Below are 21,843 nucleotides of genomic sequence, written 5' to 3' on the forward strand. Positions count from 1 at the left end.
TGCAAAGCTTCTCTAAATTTTAGAACCCCAAGCTAAATAATAGTCATAAAAGAAACGTTCAGAGGCTAGCTATCTACTTGCCTTGTGTTTCTGAAGAGTTACTGGACTCTGCATCCTCTCTAGCTTAAATATTAATAGGTTTTCCTGCCCACCCAAGCTTAGCATGGTAAAGGAAAGTTGTTTTAAAACTTCAAGGCAAGCTGGCTTCTGGACGACACAGAGGACAGATGTCAAGAATGGCTGAGAAAGGTAATCTCTGTCTTTACAAGCCTCAAGTCCACATGATCTCTCAGCTAGTCCCTGCTTCATCTGCTTGACTGTCCTGATCATTCTCAGTCCCATAGTCTGTCTGAAAAAGGCTGTGGAGGCAGGAGATGTGAAAAGCCACATAGACAGATTTGAACTGGAACCCTGAGGTAAAGGTGCACACCCAGGGGTGAGGCAATTACCCACCCTACTCTGCAACAGCAGGCTTAGATTTACATAATTCTTACTGGTTTACTTAATTTGAAATGCAGCCAAAAGAATTTTGAAATCAGTTATCTGACATAAAGGAAATACTGCCCAATCTACTCCAATTTCATCAAAACTCATAAGCTTTTTTAAACAGAAGCCTCCTTCCAGGAGTTACTAAAATGAAGAAAAATCCAGCTAACCAAGGTCTTAATTGACATTTCATTTAAAGAAATTGGAGGTGTTTACTGAACCAACAATCACTGAAGGAAAACTAAATACAATTTTAGTTTCATATTTAAAGAGAATCTGGTAAATGGGTAAGCACCGAGGTACATCGTACGTGAACAGATGCCATAAATAAACCAGGGAAGAATCTATAGTACCAGGTCTCAAGAGTCCATACTATTTTGTATGTCAACATCCCATCCTCAGAAGCTATCATCTACCTATCAATATAAGAACATATAAGTGAGCCACGCATCCCACACTAACCAAGCAGCTGGCTTTCATGAGTAAAATAGAAACACATTAGCCTCCTCTTAGGAATGACCATGAGCCACGGGAAACACTGTAACCAAAAGACATCAAATTATACTGGCCAGATGGGACTTACAGAAGCAAACTGCCAGCCGCCCCCTGAGACCCCTGATGGTGAATAACTGGACTCCAGTAATTCTTCCACGGTACTGACCAAAACCATCATTTTTGGGGAAGAAGAATGACAAAACTCTACACAAAGGTACTATGAAATGTTTTTAATCCTAAGAAAGTTATGATTGTTAGTAACCAAAAGGAGAGGAGAAAGGTCAATAATGATAAAATTCAGTCTTTTAAATTGAGTGAATACATATTAAATTGCTCAACATTGTTAAATGGCATAATATAACTTATCCATAGAAGGCATGTTCTCATCCAGTGGGAAACTGACTTAAGTATGTTTTGATACAGTGCTAAGAGATGTTATAGGCAACAGTTGATTTAATGAAGTATTTAAGGATCCAAAGTAGGCCTTTTAGAAAAAAATAATATATTTTTCTAGCACTGGTAGTGATTGGGGAAGTAAATGTCAATGAAAAGTCATAGAAACATAATAATTTGTTTATATCTTTCAACATTTTACTAGGCTTATCAAAAGCCATACATAAAACTAAGCAGAATTATATAGCTAAAATTGGTCTGCATATTCTCCTCATAATATTCTCTCTGCCATCATTCTTCAGCTCTTAGAATAAAATGACAAGCCAGGGAAATCCAAAGATGAGACTGAGCTGACAAAAGTCTATTTAATATCTAAAATTAGAAATAAAATAAATAACTTCTTCAATATCAACTGCATTTTCAGAGTTCATTAAAATTTAAGGCATTTTTGACATGTCAGAGATTTTAGTCCAGTGACAAGCGAAAAAGAACTACCTGCGAGCAGATCCCAATTATCTCTACAGCTTGGAACCTGCATGTTGAGCACAGCAGAAGGTGAGGAGGAGGATGCGGTAGAAGCAGCTCTCTGTCCAGTCTGCACACTTCTGCCGGCCTCCTCTGGATCATACTTCAAGTGTATTTCCACTCTTATGACTACACTTTGATTATTTTGATAGGGAAAGAATGCCAATACTCTGATAGTGGGGCAAAAATGAGCAAAGCCAAATAATCTCTTATTCAGAATAATACCCAAGAAATTATGCTAAGTAACATTCAATCTTAGACAAACAATAGCACAACATCATCTATTTCTATGTTTAACAGTAAATACACACACATACACACACACACACACACACACACACACAAAACCATTCTTTTAGTGATGGCAAAAAGGTCCAGTTTTTACCCACCGGCCAATAAGCACAATTGTTCATTTATTCATTTTTCTCTCATTTTTCACAAAAATAAAGACTACATCGCCCACAGAATCAAACATTATAAGTCATTGAAACACCTCGGGCAAAAACATAGTTAAAACCTACCCGTGGGCCTTGCCTCCTTCAGCCAATCAAAAATCTCTTTTAATTTTTTAAAGATTACAGTTTACTGGAAACAAAACAGAACATCTTAGACCAACAACAGGAAAGATACTCTCCTCCTTCCCAGTTCTAAAAGTGTATACAAAATTGGTCAAATTCACCTTTAAACTTCTTCCAAAAATAATATCCAAGTCACACTAATACTCACAATCCATCATAAGGAATGTCACAATTTTCTAGATTGCTTTTGAACAGGAACAATATGCATTCCATAGCTGCTAATAAGATTCTTACTATGAATACAAGGATATGCATTTCAAAAATTGAATTTCTTCCTTATTGGCTAAAAATAAAATCTTCCAAGAAATTCAGGATCCTCAAAGTCTTGTAGCAAATTAAAAATAAAAACCACCAAAGCTCTGGGGGTCTGCCTGCAGTGAAGGAAAAGCCCAGGGACATCTGTGGAGACCTTGAGCTGCCCAAACAAGCAGTTATCTGTTCTTGGAGACAAGGCATCCCTCCTCCTCCTTCCTGACTGTGCAGGGGTCTGATAAACAAGGTGTTCCACCTCCTTTATTCTTCAGCAACACTCACACGGCTTTAAACCCTCTGACTTCTGATAATACTGGACTCTGCGAATTAAGGGAATGTTGAGGTTTCTCCTTGGATTTCATTCCCTCCCCCTTAAGATCTCTTCAAGCAATTAGTTAAATTCCTCAGACCAGTTCTGACAAAGGTGGAATTTTAAAAGTGATAATCAGCTTTGATAACCCAAGTAAATAACTTCACAAAATATTACTGATATCCTAGGCTTCCAAAGTCAAGAGAAAATATCCTCTGAAAATTTATTGTCTTTCATCACTCACCATTTTAATAGAAAAGATGTTTGCAAGTCTTGGAGAAATAAAGGGAAAAATAATTATAACTTAAATTTTTTTCAAATCTTCCCCAATTACAAGACTAAGACATTCGTGGGAACACAAGGCATATGCTTGTGTCTGCCTTCCAACACACATTTCTTATGTAGACATCATAAAGAATTAAAGTTTCCCAGTAATTATATGGCATGCATCAGCAGTGCATTGGTGGGTTTCAGTTATGTGTATATACAGCTAAATCTCTTCCTGAGTTAAGCTTCATCTTCAGTGAGACCCAAATCATCTGTCTTCTGTAGTTTGACAAAGTATGTGATGTGTTATAAGGCAATCAGTATGTCTGCCTCCTCCTCTTGGTGGCACGCCTCCTCTGTGACATCACAGATGTGACAGGTGTGAGGACAGGTCCTAAGAGGTCCTGAAAAATTAAAGATCAGATGTCCTTGCTCATCAGTCTGAATGCTACAGCACTGTCCCTTCAGATATTAGGGCATCTTGAGGATTTCAGCTGAACAGATTCAAAGTGGTCATCTTTTTCCTAAGGGGGAAAACATAAAATAAAGTCAGCTCACTGAAATGCCAATAAGATTTTAGGATTTTACTTGCCATAATGAAAGTTCCCCAACTGCTTTAACCTATGAACCTGCCACTTACAATTAGGGTTTCACACTTAAAGTAAGGTGGAAATACAACCAACGGCGAATCTACCCTGAAGGACGACTTTGATGCCCAAGCAATAAGACAGACAACGCCAAAATAGAAACAAACACAAGATGGAGCAGATATCGGAAGATGGAGCTGTGATTCCTCTGAAGAAAGAAGCCACTGAGACCCTTCCTGAGGACACTCCCGACCTTGGTATGAAATCAGTGACCTTGACATGCTAATTGTAGGCAAAACGGAACTGGCAGACATTCGCATGTGATAACACAGGCTGAATAGTAAGAAGAGTAACAGCCCAAATGAGTTAAGTTGATTTATGTGTTTTCGGGGAATCTTTTGTGAATGTGCCTACTGAAAGTGTTAGCAAAGTCATATAAGGTAACAGATCAAATGTATAATTCAAACATGTTATTGCTGGTATATATAAATATACTCACAGAAGAGGCTAGTCTTTAATGTGGCAAAAGAGAAATAGGAAGTTGAATATCTATGAATGTTTTAATTGTTAAATATAGAAGTTTTTTAAGGCCTTGTGGAATAGGAAGAAGCTCTTTAAAAACAAAACAACAACAACAAAAACCAGCCAGGATTAGGCTAAGTTAGGTGAGGGTTAGGGTAAGTTAGGTGAGAGTTAGGTTAAGTTAGGCAAGGGTTAGGTTAAGTTAGGTGAGGGTTAAGTTAGGTGAGGATTAGGTTAGGTGATATGGCTCAAAGGGTAAAAAGACTTGCACCAAGCCAAACAGCCTGTGTTCAATCCCCAGGAACCAAACCACACAGTGGAAGGAGATAAGGTAATTCTACCATTTGTCTTCTAACTTACACACACACACACACACACACACACACACACACACACTCACACACTCACACACACACTCACACACACACTGTGACACATATCTAAACAGATAAATAAAATTTACAAAAGAAAATACAGGTTGAGGTATAGCTTAATGATGAGGTACCCACCTAGCATACACGGAGCCCTGGACTCCTTCCCTTAGTTTAAAGGGAAGAAGGAAGGGAAGGAAGAAGGACAGAGTGAGAGGAAGAGGAAGAAAAGAGGGAGACTGAAGGTAATCAGCTATCAAGTCCCTGCTGAGAATAAAAGTGTGCTAAAAGTTACATCATATGAGAAAATGACAGAGAGCAGACATTGAAGAGCTTACAGAAAGGACCTTGCCTTTGGTTTTTCCTGAATAACACCCAGTATATTTAAATCACACTCTACGTAGGAACCCACTACTTTTCCATGCTATTCTGGAAAGATGAGCCTCTGAGAGATTGGACTAACGTCCTCAGTATTCTTGCTGATGGGCTCCTTAAGAGCTTGTCTGCAGTTTCATGTTGACCAGGGTTCAACTAACTTTTAGAATAACTATGAATAGTTTGAATTATTAGGACCCCACAGCATTGAAGGACAGGACTACACTTTAGGGTACACTTGAGTATAAAAGCTGCCTGCCTCCAACAAGCCAATGACATATTAAATGTTTAGAGTATCAGAAATGACCTAGAAAGGAAATCTGAGGTTCTGTGGTTTTTTCTTGAGAAGATGTAGCTCAACACAATCATAAGGGAAATGGAGGCATGTATTTGTCTATTCTTGGGGTAATATTTAAATTCAAACACTTAAATCACATAGGGATCATAAAGCCATATTCTTTTCATTCCAACAGAATTATGCTCCTAATGATGATATAGTAAGATGCATATACATGGCTATATGTGTATGCATAGGTGTACATAATTAGTTATGGTGCCACTAGTGGAGTGAGACTTCCTGGTGGTAGGAAGCAGATGTCTTCCTCTCTAAACTTCTAAAACAAGACTCAAGACAAGCCTATCACACTAGGCAAATTGTTAATGAGCAGTTATGGAAATGAATGGATGGTAGAGTGTGCTGATGTATGCCTACATGCCTGTAGCCAACTTGGGAGGTGCAGAGGATAGAGGGATACACAGCGGGACTCTGCCTCTAAAATAAATGCATTGAAATATCACATTATAGAAGACAAACAGGAGACCGGGCTTTGGGAAATGGTGACTTCTTAGCTCTAGCACCTATTAGACAAATCAGGATCTTCCCTGTAAGGATGCCACACAGTATAACTTTTCTAAGCCCTGGACTTGAGAATCTGCACAGGCTCCAGGAAGCTTTTCTTCACATACTACAACACCTCTCCCACTCTGTTTCCTCTCCTCTGTGCTAAGAGACCCTACTCCTGCTCTTGTGATACTGGGTGACCAGGTACACATGCATGATGTGTCTCCACAATGTCTACTGTTAAAAGTAATGATAAAGTTATCACATTCCCCCAAACAAGAAAAGCATCTTATAGTACCTTATAAATGATTAGAGAATAAACTTTAAAAACCCACAAAAACTTAATTGCAGTTTTCTTTTAATTGCTGAGTGAAGTCAAGGCAAATAAACATCCAGATGCAGTACAGCACTAGGAAAGTACTGAATAAGTTATGGCCTTTAGAATATGAGCTAAAGCAAAGAGATGTAAAAATGTATAGCTTTGCTTGTTCAAATCATGCATACCCATTGTTAAGTGGTATATACAAGATTTAATGTACACAGTAGCTCTCTCCAAACATTAGAAATAGCATAGGTATCCATTAGAAAGATGCATCCAGGTAATACTGCATCACTCATGAATAAAAAGTATTCCACTCCTGATTAAAACAGCATGTATGAATCTCACAAATTTTCTTCAGAGAAAAAGAAAATTTTTCACAGAATATGACACACTGTATGATATGATCGTGTGAGGCTCTGAAACACACAAAACTAATCTATGGTTTAAAAGATTGCTACAGCATTTGCCTTTGGGAGATCAGAGCCCAATTCCATGCAAAAGAACTAGAGGTCACTTTCAGGAGGAAAGTGTGCTAAATTGTCATGGAACTTGAAGTATACATCTTTCCCAGAATTCACCAAATCATGTGATAGTCACAATGCATGCACTTCCCTTAAAATATATATCCTAAAGTCTTTAGGGGTGAGGCATATTGAGGTCTGCAGCTTACTTTAAAACAATATAAAAAGACTCCAATAAAAATGTAGAGAGATGGGCAGATATGCAATATAATAAAGTTAGGTGGGAGGCTAATGGTTTTATCATATAATTGTTCCATATTTTCTACGATAGTTCAAAATTTCATTTTAAAAAATAAAAAAATACAAAAACAAACAACAACCAAAAACTCTTGACATAACTGGCAAGATTTTTTCCCCATTCTTCATGAGGTGGTCTTCTCACTGCGGTGACCAATTCCTTTGCTATGTATGAGCTTTTTAATTTAATGTGGTCGTATTAATTCTTGAGAGTACTTTCTCTGCTACTGGAGTCCTTTGCAGAAAGTCCTTGTGCAGAAAGCTTCTGCCCTGCCTAGATCCTGAAGAGTACTTTTGTATATTTTCATCCTGCAGCTTCAAATTTTCAATTTTTCTGTTAAGGTTTTGATCCACTTTAATTTTTGTGTGTGCGACATGAGAACCTAGTCTCATTGCTCTACATGTGGTTGCTCAGGTTTCCCAGGATCTGTTGCTGAAGAGGGTGTCTTTTTCAATACGTGTTTTGTTACTTTTGTCAAAAATTAATTGGCTGTCACTGTGTGTGCTTATTTCTAAGTCCTCTGCTATGTTCCATTGGTCTACATGCTCGTCTTTGTGCCAGTACCACACAGTTTTTGTTACTATTGCTTCATTATATAATTTAAGATCGGTGAAGTATCCGATCTTAAATTATATAATGAAGTACTTAGAATCGCTTTGGCTATCCAGCATCTTTTGCGCTTCTCTATGAACACCTAGAACCTATAAAGCACTGAAAAAAACAAACACCAAAATCATTAGATTAATAAATAGGCTGAAAGTTAATAAACACAAATGTCCAATCAATTTTTTAAAATGTGTTCAACATTCTTATCCAGCAGGAAAAGGGCAAATTGAAGCTGCTTTGAGATTCCATTTTACCCAGTCAGAATTGCTATCAAGACAACAAATGGTAACAAGTTCTGGCAAAACTATGAGAAGTAAGAAACGCCTAGACATTGCTGATAGGAAGGTAAACTGGTGGGGCCCTCGTGGAAATTAATATAAAGGTTTCTCAAAAACTTAAGAATAGAACTACCATGTGTTCCAATTTTATCTCTCCTGGCTATCTATTCAGAGACTTAACTATTAGTACAGGGATACTTCTATACCCACATTTATTAGTGTATTATTCATAACAGGGAAGAAACAGAACCAGCTTAGATGTTCATAAACATAAGAAAGGATAAAGTAATTATGATTATATACATACATCATGGGACTTTATTCAGCCAGGAGGAAAAGCAAAATTATGGCATTTGCGGGGGGGGGGGGGGGGGGCGAGTGGATGAAACTCTAACTCATCCTCTGAGTGAAATAAGCCAGTTTAAGAAGGACAAAACACTGCATGTTTTCTCTTGTATGTGCATATCCGGGTGGGTGGGGGAGGTGCTGAAACTAGACAGGGGTACATGAGATGGGAAGAGTAGATCTTAAAAAGGTGGGAGGGGGGATATAGGAATGAAATACATGTAATATGAAAGAGGGGTAGGCTATTAATGTCTGAAGAAAAAGAACAAGAGTGGGGTAGAGGGATGGGGGGCAAGGGAGGGAAACAAAAACGTGTAACATGTATGTGTGAAATGTCAGAATGAATCACATTACTTTGTATGTTGACTTAATTATTGAAAATAAATTTTTAAAAGCAGACGAAAGAGCACACTGACTGAACTTGTTATATTAAAATGAATATTCTGAACTTTCTCATGGAGAAGTATCTCTGTTGATCTCTTATTTGCTGTGATTCTTTCTAAGAGCGTTTTCCATCTTTCAATGTTCTGGCTTTGATATAATGGGTGTGGGCACCACAATATAAGGAAATGCTTAAAAGTCTTTGAAATAGTTTAACTTACTCTTCTCCTGAACAGTTCCAGGTATTCTTTAAGATATGGCTTAAACATTATTTTTCCTTTAAATATGCCCTGGCATGTAAATGTTCCTTCCCTGGAAAATACTGCCCAGTAAAGAGAAACCTGGTAAACTATGGGAGGCTCTTCTCTCTTGACTTCTACACACTAAAGACATGGATTATCTTTTATTCTAAATAATCTCAAATATGTTAATAAAATTCGAATTACTGAATGATAGAGATGGTACCTTCTTCCAGAGCAAAAGCAAAGCCTGCTTACAGACCTGAAAGCTCAAAACAGAGCCTCCACATATGGAGCACACAGGAAGCACACTATTACAAAGTTGTCCAAGACAGGGGTTACTCTTCCATAACACAAAGTACTGTATATGCAGGCATCTTCTAGCATTTTCCCCTTACAGAAGGTGCAGATCAAACAAAACAAAATTGGCTGCTGTTCCTACTGTGGATAATAGAATGTGTTTTGTTTCTAACATGGGATACTCAAGCTTTCTAAAGAATATGAAACCACGGTAGACCCACGTGTTGGCTTGAAAGTACAGTGACATTTCAAAACCATTAGAATTCTTCACTGTTTTGCTAATGGAGACATGGCTTTGTAAATAAGGCAGGATTCAAGTTCCAAATGCTGATTAACATGTATTGACAGAAAATGAATCCCCAAGACTTTAAAAAGATTGCAGCAAACATGTTGACCAAACTCCCAAAGCATAAGGGGTCCTACATTTTACTGCCGGATAATGAAAAGGAACAGGTGAAGTGGGAAGTAGACTATGGGGTTTGCAGGCCAGCTCCTGAACAGTGCCCAGATATTAATTCTCCCCTGAGCAGAAGGACTTCCTTACTAATCAGGCTGTTAGCTTCAGATATAGAACTGAAGAACAAACACAGAACTTCATCCTGGTAAGAAGGAAGGATTTATTTTATTTTAGATAAAAATTACAAAGACAAGTATCTATACTCAGCACTAAAGGGGGCGTGTGAAAAGCACTAGTGGGTTGAAGCCTGGTGAGTTAGAATTCTGGCTAATTTTGGAGATGTTGAACGACCCAATGTCTGTTAGGAACTACAACAGCTTGGCCTTCTTAGGTTTCAGAATACTGAACTCTACCAAGCTGTGCCGATTACTTTATGCCACTGTGACCAACAACTTGAGAGAAATAAAGCAAGGGAAAGATTGTTTTGGTTCAGAGTTCTGGAGGAATTGATCAGTCCTATGAGGAAGGCATGGCAGAACAGCCACATCCCAGCAGATGGGAAGCACAGAAAGTAAATATTAAAAAGGAACCACACGCCTTTAATCCCAGCACTCGGGAGGCAGAGCCAGGCAGATCTCTGTGAGTTCGAGGCCAGCCTGGGCTACCAAGTGAGTCCCAGGAAAGGCGCAAAGCTACATAGAGAAACCCTGTCTCGAAAAACCAAAAAAAAAAAAAAAAAAAAAAGGAACCACAGCAAGATAAAGACCCCAAGACACATCCACCAATGACCTGCTTCCTCTAACAAAGTCCCACTTCCTAATCATGTGATTACATGAGAGTCTTCATAATTCAAGAATTTCTCAAAACATGCTCACAGGCATACCCAGAGGTGTGTTCTACCAATCTCTGAGGCTTTTGCCAAGACAACAAAGCTAACAAGTTTATACAAGCCAACTTTAGACCAATTAATGACAATTCAGTTAGTAAAGTGCTTGCCTTGAAGGCACATGGACCTAAGTTAGGTCCCCAGAGCCCATGTGAAAAGAACATGGAGTGGTAGGCTCTTAAAATCCCAACAACAGGGAGAGGAAATAGGCCAATCTTTGGAGCTTGCTGGTTGAGCTTCAGGCCAATGACAGATCCTGTCTCAAAAAAAAAAAAAAAATGTAGACTACACCTGGGGAATGATACCTGAGGCCAGACCTTTGAGAAATGACCTCTGGCCTCTACACACATACATGTTCACCCCTCTCCACATGCACACATACCTACACATAGAAGTACCCACATAAATAAACATGCACACACACAAACTCAATTAATTAAATAAAAGCTAATAGGAAAAAAGGCCTCAAGGTTTTATGCATTTCCTGACTAGCAATCACAGAGCATTGGTTTTCTCTGGGAGATGTTCCCAAAAACAAATTCCCACAAGCACATATTGCAAGGAAATGACTAGTGTTTGAACTTGCATTTAGCTCCAAGATGGATTTATAAGGCATAAGGAGATCAGTGTATTATAAGAAATTGACCAAATAGAATCTAGATAAAGTGTTATAGCCAGGTATAACGTAGGAATTTTCTCTAACCTTTATGTTAAACCCAAGAATTAACTAGATGCAATAAAAAAATACACCAGATTAAAATAGATTCTTGATGGGAGGAGGGGCTCTGGTATGTAAATCAACAAATGACAGAAAATCTGTGGCCTCACACAGAAAGCAATTGTGATGTGGCTTGTGATTCAAAGGGCCCAAAGCTAAACCAGATAATGTTAGAAATGACAACGTTGCTATTCAGCATGACTTTGGATGAATGAAAAACATCAATTTTATTGGACAATGAGCAGCAGCTGAGCTGACTGTCCACCAGAGCAAAGTCCATTTGCTTTCTGACATTCTTTCTCTTCACTCTTAATCTCCATCTACCCTGTCACTGGCTGTTAAGGAAGACAATGGTTAGTAGAGAAACTAAGACTTCCTGTCACCAGGAGGAAGTGAAGAACATGCATATGCATATGAACTGGAGTATGCTAGGGAGCCTGGGAGCAAAGTTTTCATCCTGACTGTGCTGGATACAGTCACCCCAATTTACTACCCTTTCTGGACCTGTGTGGGGATTTGAGCAAGGGCTGGAGAAGAAATGTCTTGTTGTATTGTCATGACCCTGCCATGTCATGACCCTGAATCAAGAGGACAATAATCCCTTGTCATGTGTGCTGCTCACCATAGCTCCCTGTAACAGCCCACATTGAGGAAAGTGGGGCACACTGTAGGTCTCCACGGATTTTAAAGTTCCCTGGCCCTCTTGCACTTGAATTTCTAGAGAATAATGAGTGCCAACTGAAGATGAGTAGAAATAGGTGATGATATACCACAGAATAGGGCACGGACAACGAAGAAACACAATATAACTGATGGACACTTGGAAAGACACATCTTAAATGCAGAGAGGTAAAGAAGTGACACCATTGAGCTCCTTCAGTGCCATTCTATCACCAGCCTCTGAAGAAAAACCCTGCTGTGGCTCACTCAAAATACCTTACATGACTTCCTGGTCTGCCATGTCCACTACATGCTCCGCTCACAATTTTCTGACCATTCCTTTCAGACTCACTGAGAAATCAATCGTGTGCAGTGGGGGGATGGCCCCAGCTTCTGTCCCAATAATCACCAACACCACTGTTCCCATAGACATCATTCAGTCATCTCATGGGGCCATAGATGCCACCCCATTTGTAGTATGGACAAGTAGAATAGCTAAATTGACTGTCCATCTTGAAAACAAAGGGACACAGTTATTTGGGATGGGTTGAAACCCCTGAATTTCATTAGCCATCAAAGAAGCTCCTTTCAAGGCACAGTCAGCTTGTGTTTTCTGACTGATGTGGGTCTTACTTTGGTGGCTCCACAAACTGTAACTAACAATAAATTCCAAAGACACCCTGCACATAACACTGAGACCATAGCGTAGAAACCAGAAGTTAACTTGCTTGCTTCCTAGAAATGGTGATTTTATCTTTAGGAATAGTCAAAAAATATTCACTTTTATGGAAACATCCCAAATAAATCATGCATTCTCTAGGACTATAAGAAGCTTTCTAAATGAGTAAATAACCTACTTGTTATTCACACTCACCCTGTGCAATCATTTAGTTATTAAAGGTTTTATAAGTTTGTCTCTGCCTTCAACTAGGTGGCCCCATGTCTAAGGACATTCAAATTACTAGGAATTCATTCTCTATACATTATTATAGACAATATAACTGTCCTATAATTCAAACTGGGAAAAAAGCTACACAACCATTAATACATCCTGTTATACATTATCCTGATGGATTGCCATGTCTTAGATTAAAATGATAATTATCATTGAGGTGCATACATTGCTCATAGAGCCCATGTAGAAAAAAAGTAGGAAATACATTAGGCCTCTATGTTGGGTTTTGTGTGTGGCAGGGTTGGGGGGGTGGGGGGTGGGGGTGGAGGTAATTCTTGACCCTATTCCACCTGAATCTTATGGCAGAAACATCTTTCTGTCTGTGGAAAGGTCCCTCGCTGAATAGAAATGCCAACACAAAAACAAGAAAGACATTTACTGCTCTAAAGTAGAGCCTAATGGTTTATGACATGTTTATGCTTAGCTAGGTATGTCTGGAAGCGGCATATGGTTAAGGATAATGATGCAAACTAGCCTCCTCTTGCTGCTTAATATCCTATTGACACCAGCTTCATTTCAATGATGGATGGAGAAAACGGACAAGGCTTCCTCCCAGCCTCAGGCACTCCCTAAGCTGAGTGATGGATGGAATTCACTGAAAAATCATCAGAAGCCAAGATGATAGAGAAATGCAGTTTAGATATGACTATGAGATAATTCTCTATGGTTTTCTTACATTTCTGCACATTCTATGAAGAAAACACTGGTTTGTTTTGGTTCATACTATTTTCTTTCAAGAATGGGGGATGAAAGTGACAAAAATTCATTATATAAATGTGTGAACCTATCAAACAATAAAAAAAAAAACAATTAGGGTAGTATGTTTGTATAGAAAGCAGTGTTCAAGGTTAAAGTGTTTTCTTCTTCTACAGCAAATACCAGGCATGCCTACTTGTCTTGGAAATGGCTTCTCCTTCTGAAGCAGTGGACAGCTTCTTACCCATCCAGGAAAATGGAGAACAAAGGACAAGCATGCTTTCTGCTCATGCTGAATGAAAGTCACACTCTCAACACTTAGAAATGCAAACATGTGCTCATTTCCTCTGCACATGACTGTGGGGACTGGGAACTGGGGACTGGTACTGTTGCTCTGCCCAGTACATCTCTGCAAATTCTAAACTGTCTGGTTTTCTGTCTTCTAAAGCATACAGGAAAATGCAGTAGGATGACTTGCTCACTAGCAAATAGGGCAAAACTTTAACTTTTGACCATCGCTATATATTTGTTATTCCACAGTAATCATACCCTCCATAAAATCCCAAATTAATAAAAGAAAAACTGCAATAGAAATATAATTTATTTATTTTATTCTTACGTGATCTCCCACATTTATGTATCTAAATTAGGAGAGTGAAAGGGAATGATTACTAAATCATGTCACAGATGTATTTTTTTATTATTTTCATGTGTCTCCGTGTTCCTGTATGTTTATAGGCATGTGGGCCCACATGCATAGATGTGTGTGCATACTGAGGCCCAAGATTGATATCAGAAGTTATCCTGGTGGCTCTTCCATATTACTTAATGAGGCAGGGTCTTGCTAACAAACCTAGAGCTCACAGACATGGCTCACCTTGCCGGGCAGTTTGCTCAGGGGACCCAACTCCACCTTCTGAGGCTGAATTACAGATGGACCACCACACACCCACCTAGCATTCACACGTGTTCTAGAGATGCAGACTCTAGTCCCTTGCCTCACTGCAAGTGCTTTAAGCATTGGACCATCATTCCAGCCAATGTCATCCCTGTCATTTGTCTATCTGTTGTAACACAACGCCATGATTTGAAATGCATTTTCTTCCTTGTTATTCATTCTGTTTCTTTTTATTTTGTGTGGCCAAGCTGGAAATTCTTATCTCCTACCTCAATAGTGAAGCATGTTAAAGAAATGTGATTTCAAAGACTATTTACGGTTTCCCATTCCCTTCATATATAACTGTCATTACAAAGCCAATAATGTGATGACATCTGACATGATACCATGAACATCTGCCCAATTGATTATGCAACATTTTTATAGAAAGAGAATAAAATAAACACAAAGGTATAGGTAAATATAAGATCTTTTATTAACCAAACTTTGTTTTTAAGATTATAAAATGATACATGAACTTTGTGAAAACTTGAGGATTACTAAAATGTTTTGCTTAAAGATTCTCATTAGATTCCAATTCCCCAAAGCAGCTATGTTAATTGCTTATTATGCAAATAATGGCATACATATTTATCTTATAGAAATATTATAATTTACTTATTTTCACTTTAGTTTGCACTTACTGTCCTATCAGCAGACAACAATTTTTTAAATTTTCACTCTTGAGATTATAATATAATCATATCATTTCCCCGTTCCCTTTCTTCCCTCCAAACCTACCCATGTACAACCACTTCCTCTTTAAAATTCATGGCTATTTTTCATTATTTGTTGTTACACATATCTACTTATATTCCTAAATAGAACCCACTCAGTCTGTAGACTGACATTCATATTTAAGTTTTCAGAAAACAAACAAAAAGATTTTTAATAGTTAAAGAGTCACATTATATTGAATTATTTTGATGTAGAAAAATTTCTCAACTAACTCTCACAGAGGCTGTACGGGTTGTTCCTACTTTGTTAACTCATAAATACTGCATTCAGTTATTAATCTAATATAATAAACTTCTAAGAGTACTTCTGTTGAGTAAATACTGGTGACACACAAATGGACTGAATGGCAGAGCTTGCATGAATGATGTTAGGTCAGCATGGCCCCAATGCACAAATGCTCAGTAATTCCAGGTTAAAAGTCAGCTCTCACCTTCGTGGCCAAAGACTTAAGTTTCCCTAGTAGTGATTGTTTGTTGGAGTATACAACATCCTCTTCGTTATCTTCTCCTTCCATGATAGCACAGCTGTCTGCAGCTGGGAGCTCACACTCTTTCGAGTTAGTCGTCATTACTAATTTAGAATATTTGTATTCCAGCCTAAGCAGTGGTAAAATAAATAAGTAAATAAGCTGCCCATTTACAGTATTAGTAAAATCATATTTATTATAAACATTCATATACTGGCTTCTAAAATACTCCTGATAATACTGTAAGTTTCTCCAACAGCAAATTCCTCTCACCTGTGGCTGTAGCTTTAAATGTTCTCATTTATCAGCCATAAAAATATTCCCTAGGATGTCAGAGAAGCAGTTCAATACAGTTAATTTTACCACTTACTTTACATTGACCTTACTATCGAATTATAGGGAACATTTGTAAGACAAAGAAAAGCCTTGAGGTCAGGATGCATTTCCTTGATGTATTAATATGTCAATACCAAATCACATTTTCTAAAGTTTAGATTATAAAGATGAGAATATCAAGCAGATGATTTGCTTTTTATTGTATGTACCTCTACTTCATTTTTACTTTCTCTCTTTACTTATGACTTCAGATGTTATAATTATTCCTAGAAATTAAAACATAGATTCCCCACAGCCCTCTAAGTTCTACATCTTTTCCAAAGATTCAAGCCATGGAACAGACACATGCAAGGGTTGAACTCAACATTCAGAGCCGTTGTCTTTGAGACCTGAAATAAATAAAGATGATATTTGCCCGTATGCTTTGTCTGTTTCTTTAAAAACATCTTTCTTTGTACAAGAAACCAAAAGAGAAAGGTGGAACAAGAAGTTAGATTATGTCAGAGAAAGAAAAACAGGCCCATCTTCCAGTCTCAGCCCTGCTTCTATCTGGGTAACTTAGAGACTTTTACATTTTTATAACAAATGACTAATTCAGTGGTCAGTAATGCTCCACCCACTTTCAATTATCAAAATAAGAATCATTTATTCTCCCTTCTTTCTCAAATGCCTTGCCTATACCTTCCTCACCAGAAGAAATGTCTTGTGGCACTGAGAGAATGGACAACATACAATAATTAGGACTAAAATTCTCACAGCATAAGCAGACTTTCTAGTTCTTATAAGATCATCCAATGAGGTTACTTACTTTTGATTCTTTTTCCAAAAGTAGCACGTTAAAGCCACCAACAAAACGGCTGTGAATGCCCCCACACCAGCTCCCACTTTCAGCCAAAAGTCAACTGTTTCACAGGTTGACAACTTTTTCTCAGGCAAAGTAATTCCTTTAATGCACCACTTGGGTTCGTTCCATACATACAATGTTTCCTTTTAAAACAAATAAATGAGACCATAGGTGAGATTAGAAATGAGAGTAGGATTGAACTGTAAAAGCTAGAATTGGTACTGGGTCAACTTATCACATAGAAGAAAAGAGTTTTACTAACTTATGCTTATCATAAAAATAAAGGATATTTCCTATTCAGTTAATATTAAAGAATATCTAGGAAGAAAGGAAAGATATATAGAAAATAAGTAAATAATGAATTAAGGTGCAAAAGTCAAACAAAGACATGCACTGTCCCATTAGAGGGGTTCACTACATGCTAAAGAAGTTGAATAGAAATCATTCCACTTTGGCACTTTGTTTGGGCTGTTTTCCTTAAATTTTGATGATTCCAGGGTCATCACTACCTATACCAAGCATTCTCACTAACCCAAAGTAGATGATTCAATTCCTAAAGCAATGTCAATGTGCCCTAAATAGCAGTGACAATTAACCAGTGAACAGTAAAGCAGATACATGGGGTCTTACCAAGCATTTTAAAAAGTAAAGTGATAAAATGAGGCAGATCAAATACAGAAATCATAGTTCAGTGCATTCTTTCTTCTATAGCTTAGTATATATTATGACCAGTAGCTATTTACATGATCTTTAAATCCAGTGACATGGGGTATTATGTTTTATATCTGGCTCACTATTAAATTTTCTGGTGTATGCTACTCACTTGATCTACACTCCAACAAAAGGATCAAGCCATGTTTTGCTTCATGTCTTATGTGCACAGACACATTTCTACTATGAGTTATGAACTAATATACAGGATGATGGTTTACTATGAGGAGAAGTTTCAGTCAGGTTTCAAATATGATCTTTCAGCATGTTTTCTTAGAAAGGATTATTAGTGATCCTGTGGCTTTTAGTTCATGACAACTGTTGTCATTCTTATTGAACTGAACATCCATAAATTACTTTTGAAATGGATGACATTTTTATAAGAGTGAGGAGTGGGAAATGCAGAGGCACACTTAGGTTCACCATCACCTAAATGTAAACCAGAGTAAATGTAAACTCTAGCACATGTGGACCTCATCTGAAATACATCCTACCAACACCACCAAAAGGGTTTGTGTGAAAGTATAGACAGCTTTATCAAGTGTGTATGAATGAGAGATGTATTAAAAAGTTCCATTGTCTAGTGGTTATATTCTAAGCATCTCAAGAACTCAAAATCATAATGATATACGTAAACCACAAATGCCAAACTATTCAGTCAGCTCCTCAGATACTGTCAAAGAAAGAATGTAACTGGGGAAAAGTTCTTAGTTACTCTGAAACTATTCATTAGAAAGCCTGATCCAATCATCTGATCAGGTATCACCAGGAACAGACGACAGACAGCTGACACAGCAACTGGACGGTTCCTTCTTCCAGCATAGAAGGGGATTTTGGAACAGGATTAAGATAAATTTGGTGATAAATTCAAAAGCATTTCTCTTACTGATAACACTGTATCGCTTCAAATCTTTATTACTGCATAATGTTAGATATGATGCGTAACACATACTTAGAACCAGGTATAGACTTTTAAGATCTCAATTTGATAAGAGTACTTTTCTCACAAGCCATGAAGCCTTTTTGCTTCTTTCAGCTATGTGTAAAGGACTTACATTCTGTAAACTATACACATCTGTACTTGAAATACTTACAGAATAGTGGAAGTGCATTCCCGGTCAATACAAAGTGGAAAACTGAAAAGAATAGGGAAGGAAATAGGACTGAAACAGTCCTTAAAAATTAAATGTTTAGAATTATAAAAGATACACACTGAGGTATTTTTTTGCAATCATTATTTTTGTTCAATTTTGAAGCTTTAGCACCCAAAGAAATCTGTTTATTCACGGACATGGGAATAGCAGTCGATATCTGTTCAGGACGCCTGTACAGGTTAGTCCTCACCTGAAGTCCTCTCTTGCAGGCTCCCTCGATTTCATGGAAGTCATGTTCTGTGCACAGAGGGCAAGCCTCTGCACTCTCCCATAGAAAGTAGAATGCACAGCCATCACAGGTACCAGCTGGGCACTTGCTGAAATGTTAAAGAAACAGCAGCCTTTTTAATGCACTCAATCCACTCCAATCAATACTGAAGTTCCCAAAGCATACTGGGTAGTGTTGTGTTAATGCTGAGGAAACACTTGTAGAAAACAGAAAATGGCTAAAGGAGCTGAAACTAGAATGATAGCCCTTCATGCTACCATTTTGGGTGGCTAGAATAAAACAGACAAATAATGCCAAGTACAAGGTGGATGTGAAGAAAAGGGAACCCTCATACATTGCAGACAGGAATGTGAATAGCCTCTCTACTTTCAGAGAGTCTTGCATTTCTTCAAACAACTAAACATGAATGTATCATATAATCAGGCAAGTCTGCTCATAGGTATAAACCCAAGAAGACCAAAATGTATTCCACACAAAGGTTGGTAATGAATGTCCACAGCAACATCACTCAGAATGACCAATAGTGGAAACACCCCAAATGTGCATTGGATGAATGGATAAGTGTAATTGTCTGATGGAGTTTTACTTGGCTATATAAAGGAATGCAGTAATAAGATATGCCACAATTTGGATGAACCTTGAAAATACTATGCTAAGTGGCAAAGTAGTTAGAAATAATATGTATTACATGATGCTATCCATATGAAAGTCTAGAATAGGGACAGAGAACAAATGGTTTGCTGCTTAGGGTTTGGAAGAGGGTTAATATACAGGAAGATGTTCTATGGGATGTCATTCTGTACGTTGCGTATATGTGTTGCTCTGATTGGTTGATAAATAAAATGCTGATTGGCCAGTAGCCAGGAAGAAAGTATAGGCAGGGCAAGAGACGAGGAGAATTCTGGAAAGAGGAAGGGCAGAGTCAGGAGTGGCCAGCCAGACACAGAGGAAGTAAGATGACAAGGCAGGACTGAGAAAAGGTGCCAAGCCATGTGGCTAAACATAAATAAGAATTATGGGTTAAATTAAGTGTAAGAGCTAGTCGGTAATAAGCCTGAGCTGATGGCCATGCAGTTATAATTAATATAAGCCTCTGTGCGTTTACTTGGGGGATGTGAGTAGGAGAGACTTGTCCTGACCGCCAGCTAGCCGGGACACAGGAAAACTTCCAAAGATGAGAGTCAAAGGGTTCAGAGAGTCTTTGTGAAATGATGAAAACGATCTAAAATTTGTTGTGGTCATGACTACATACTTCTATTAAGAATTTGAAGAATTACTTGTGTGTGTATCTGTGTGGGTGTATGTCTCTCTCTCTCTCTCTCTCTCTCTCTCTCTCTCTCTCTCTGTGTGTGTGTGTGTGTGTGTGTGTGTGTGTGTGTGTGTGTGTGTGTGTGTGTTCTTTCCTACCATACTGATTTCAAGAATCAAACTCAGACTACCAGGCTTGGCCACCACATGGCACCTTTATTCACTGAGCCATCTCACTGGCCACAAGCTGTTTTCTTTGAAACTTTAGGAGACAGACAGATAGTAACTGAAATAAAAGCTTCTGGAAATGTTTCTTGGAAGTCAGAGCATCTAAGCTGAGTCTAGAACACTTAGGAGGAGTAAGACAGAAAGAAGTAAAGAACTTCCTACCAAAGGGATAGAATGGCTTGATGAACTGATAGAAAATCACTCGTCAGTCACTCTTGCTGGACCATCCAGGGCAAAGCAACGAGGACAGTCAGGAGGCAGAGCCCTAAGCCTCAGATGCCAAGTGGATTATCGTTCCTATCAAAGACAACATACCCTGGGGAGAGAATCTGGGGAGAGAACCAGGGTCTATTACCACAGGAGAACAAAAATTTCTTAAGTGAACCAACCAACCATCAGGTCAACACAACACTGTGCTCCAATACAATCTTGGGTCTCCCTGGACTGATGATGACTTGTAGACCTGGGGTAGATGCACAGAGCAATCATAGGCAGAACCTAAGTGACTATTTTATGAATCCCTGCTTCCTGTTGTGTGAGCCAACTTTGTCTTGCTTCCTTGACCAAGGAACAGATAAACAGCATTGACTCTAAATTAATGTGTAATTGCTGTATATATTCCAACTGAACCAGAATCTATCTGAAAACATTCTGGTATAAACAGCTATTTTTTATGAACGTGCAAAATCTAGAGACTATTGTCCTAATTTGTCTATTTAACTTCTAGTCCCTTTAAATCAGTCCGTGTGAGTAGAGGTTTTCCCTGCAGCTTCCTTCCAATCATGGCTAATGCTGAGCATAGATCTCCTGAATATCCATTAGCTAAAAGATAGACACAAAACAATAAAAATAAAACATATGCTCCCTATTAAAGGCCTTAACATAAACTGTATTGGTATGTTAACTGTACACATTGATGGGTTTCATAAAGACATACCAATACAATAGCACTTTGATCATATCCCTCACCTTCCATTTTCACCCACTCCCAAATATTCTCTTTCATTCCCCTTGTGGCCTAACTTCTCCTTTCTTGTCATCCATTTCTATAATCTTTATCTACATAAAATTTAGAATCTAGAAATAAGAGAAAAATATCGAATGTTTATGTTTGAATCTGACTTATTTTGCTTTGAGTGATGATTTCCAATTGTAGCTATTTTCCTACAAACAACTTAATTCTGTTCTTTGGGGCTGAATCAAACTCCAATGTGTACATGTATCATGATGTTTCCATCTTGGATAGTGTACATAACACTCCAACAAATGTAGATGTGTAAATATCTGTGTGGCAAATTAACAGTCATTAAGGTGTATAACCCTGAAGTGGTATAGTTGAGTCATAGGACAGTTCTATCTTTAGTTTTTTGAGGAACCTCCACATTGATTTCCATAAGTCACTGGGCTA

General features: G+C 38.1%; 1 protein-coding gene across 1 annotated transcript in view; it reads right to left on the reverse strand.

The window, feature by feature from the left end:
- Window positions 1–2,857: 2,857 nt before the first annotated feature.
- Elapor2 (endosome-lysosome associated apoptosis and autophagy regulator family member 2) overlaps window positions 2,858–21,843 on the reverse strand; it is a 178,754-nt gene continuing 159,768 nt past the window's right edge. Inside the window, exons 19-22 of the mRNA XM_059257269.1 lie at window positions 18,921–19,047; window positions 16,830–17,008; window positions 15,650–15,815; window positions 2,858–3,830 (exon numbers count right to left, since the gene is read on the reverse strand). Coding sequence (XP_059113252.1) covers window positions 3,771–3,830; window positions 15,650–15,815; window positions 16,830–17,008; window positions 18,921–19,047 — 532 coding nt within the window. The 3' untranslated portion in view covers window positions 2,858–3,770. The remainder of the gene's footprint in view (window positions 3,831–15,649; window positions 15,816–16,829; window positions 17,009–18,920; window positions 19,048–21,843) is intronic.

Source organism: Peromyscus eremicus, chromosome 3 (assembly GCF_949786415.1).
Source record: "Peromyscus eremicus chromosome 3, PerEre_H2_v1, whole genome shotgun sequence".
NCBI classification, from domain to species: Eukaryota; Metazoa; Chordata; class Mammalia; order Rodentia; family Cricetidae; genus Peromyscus; species Peromyscus eremicus.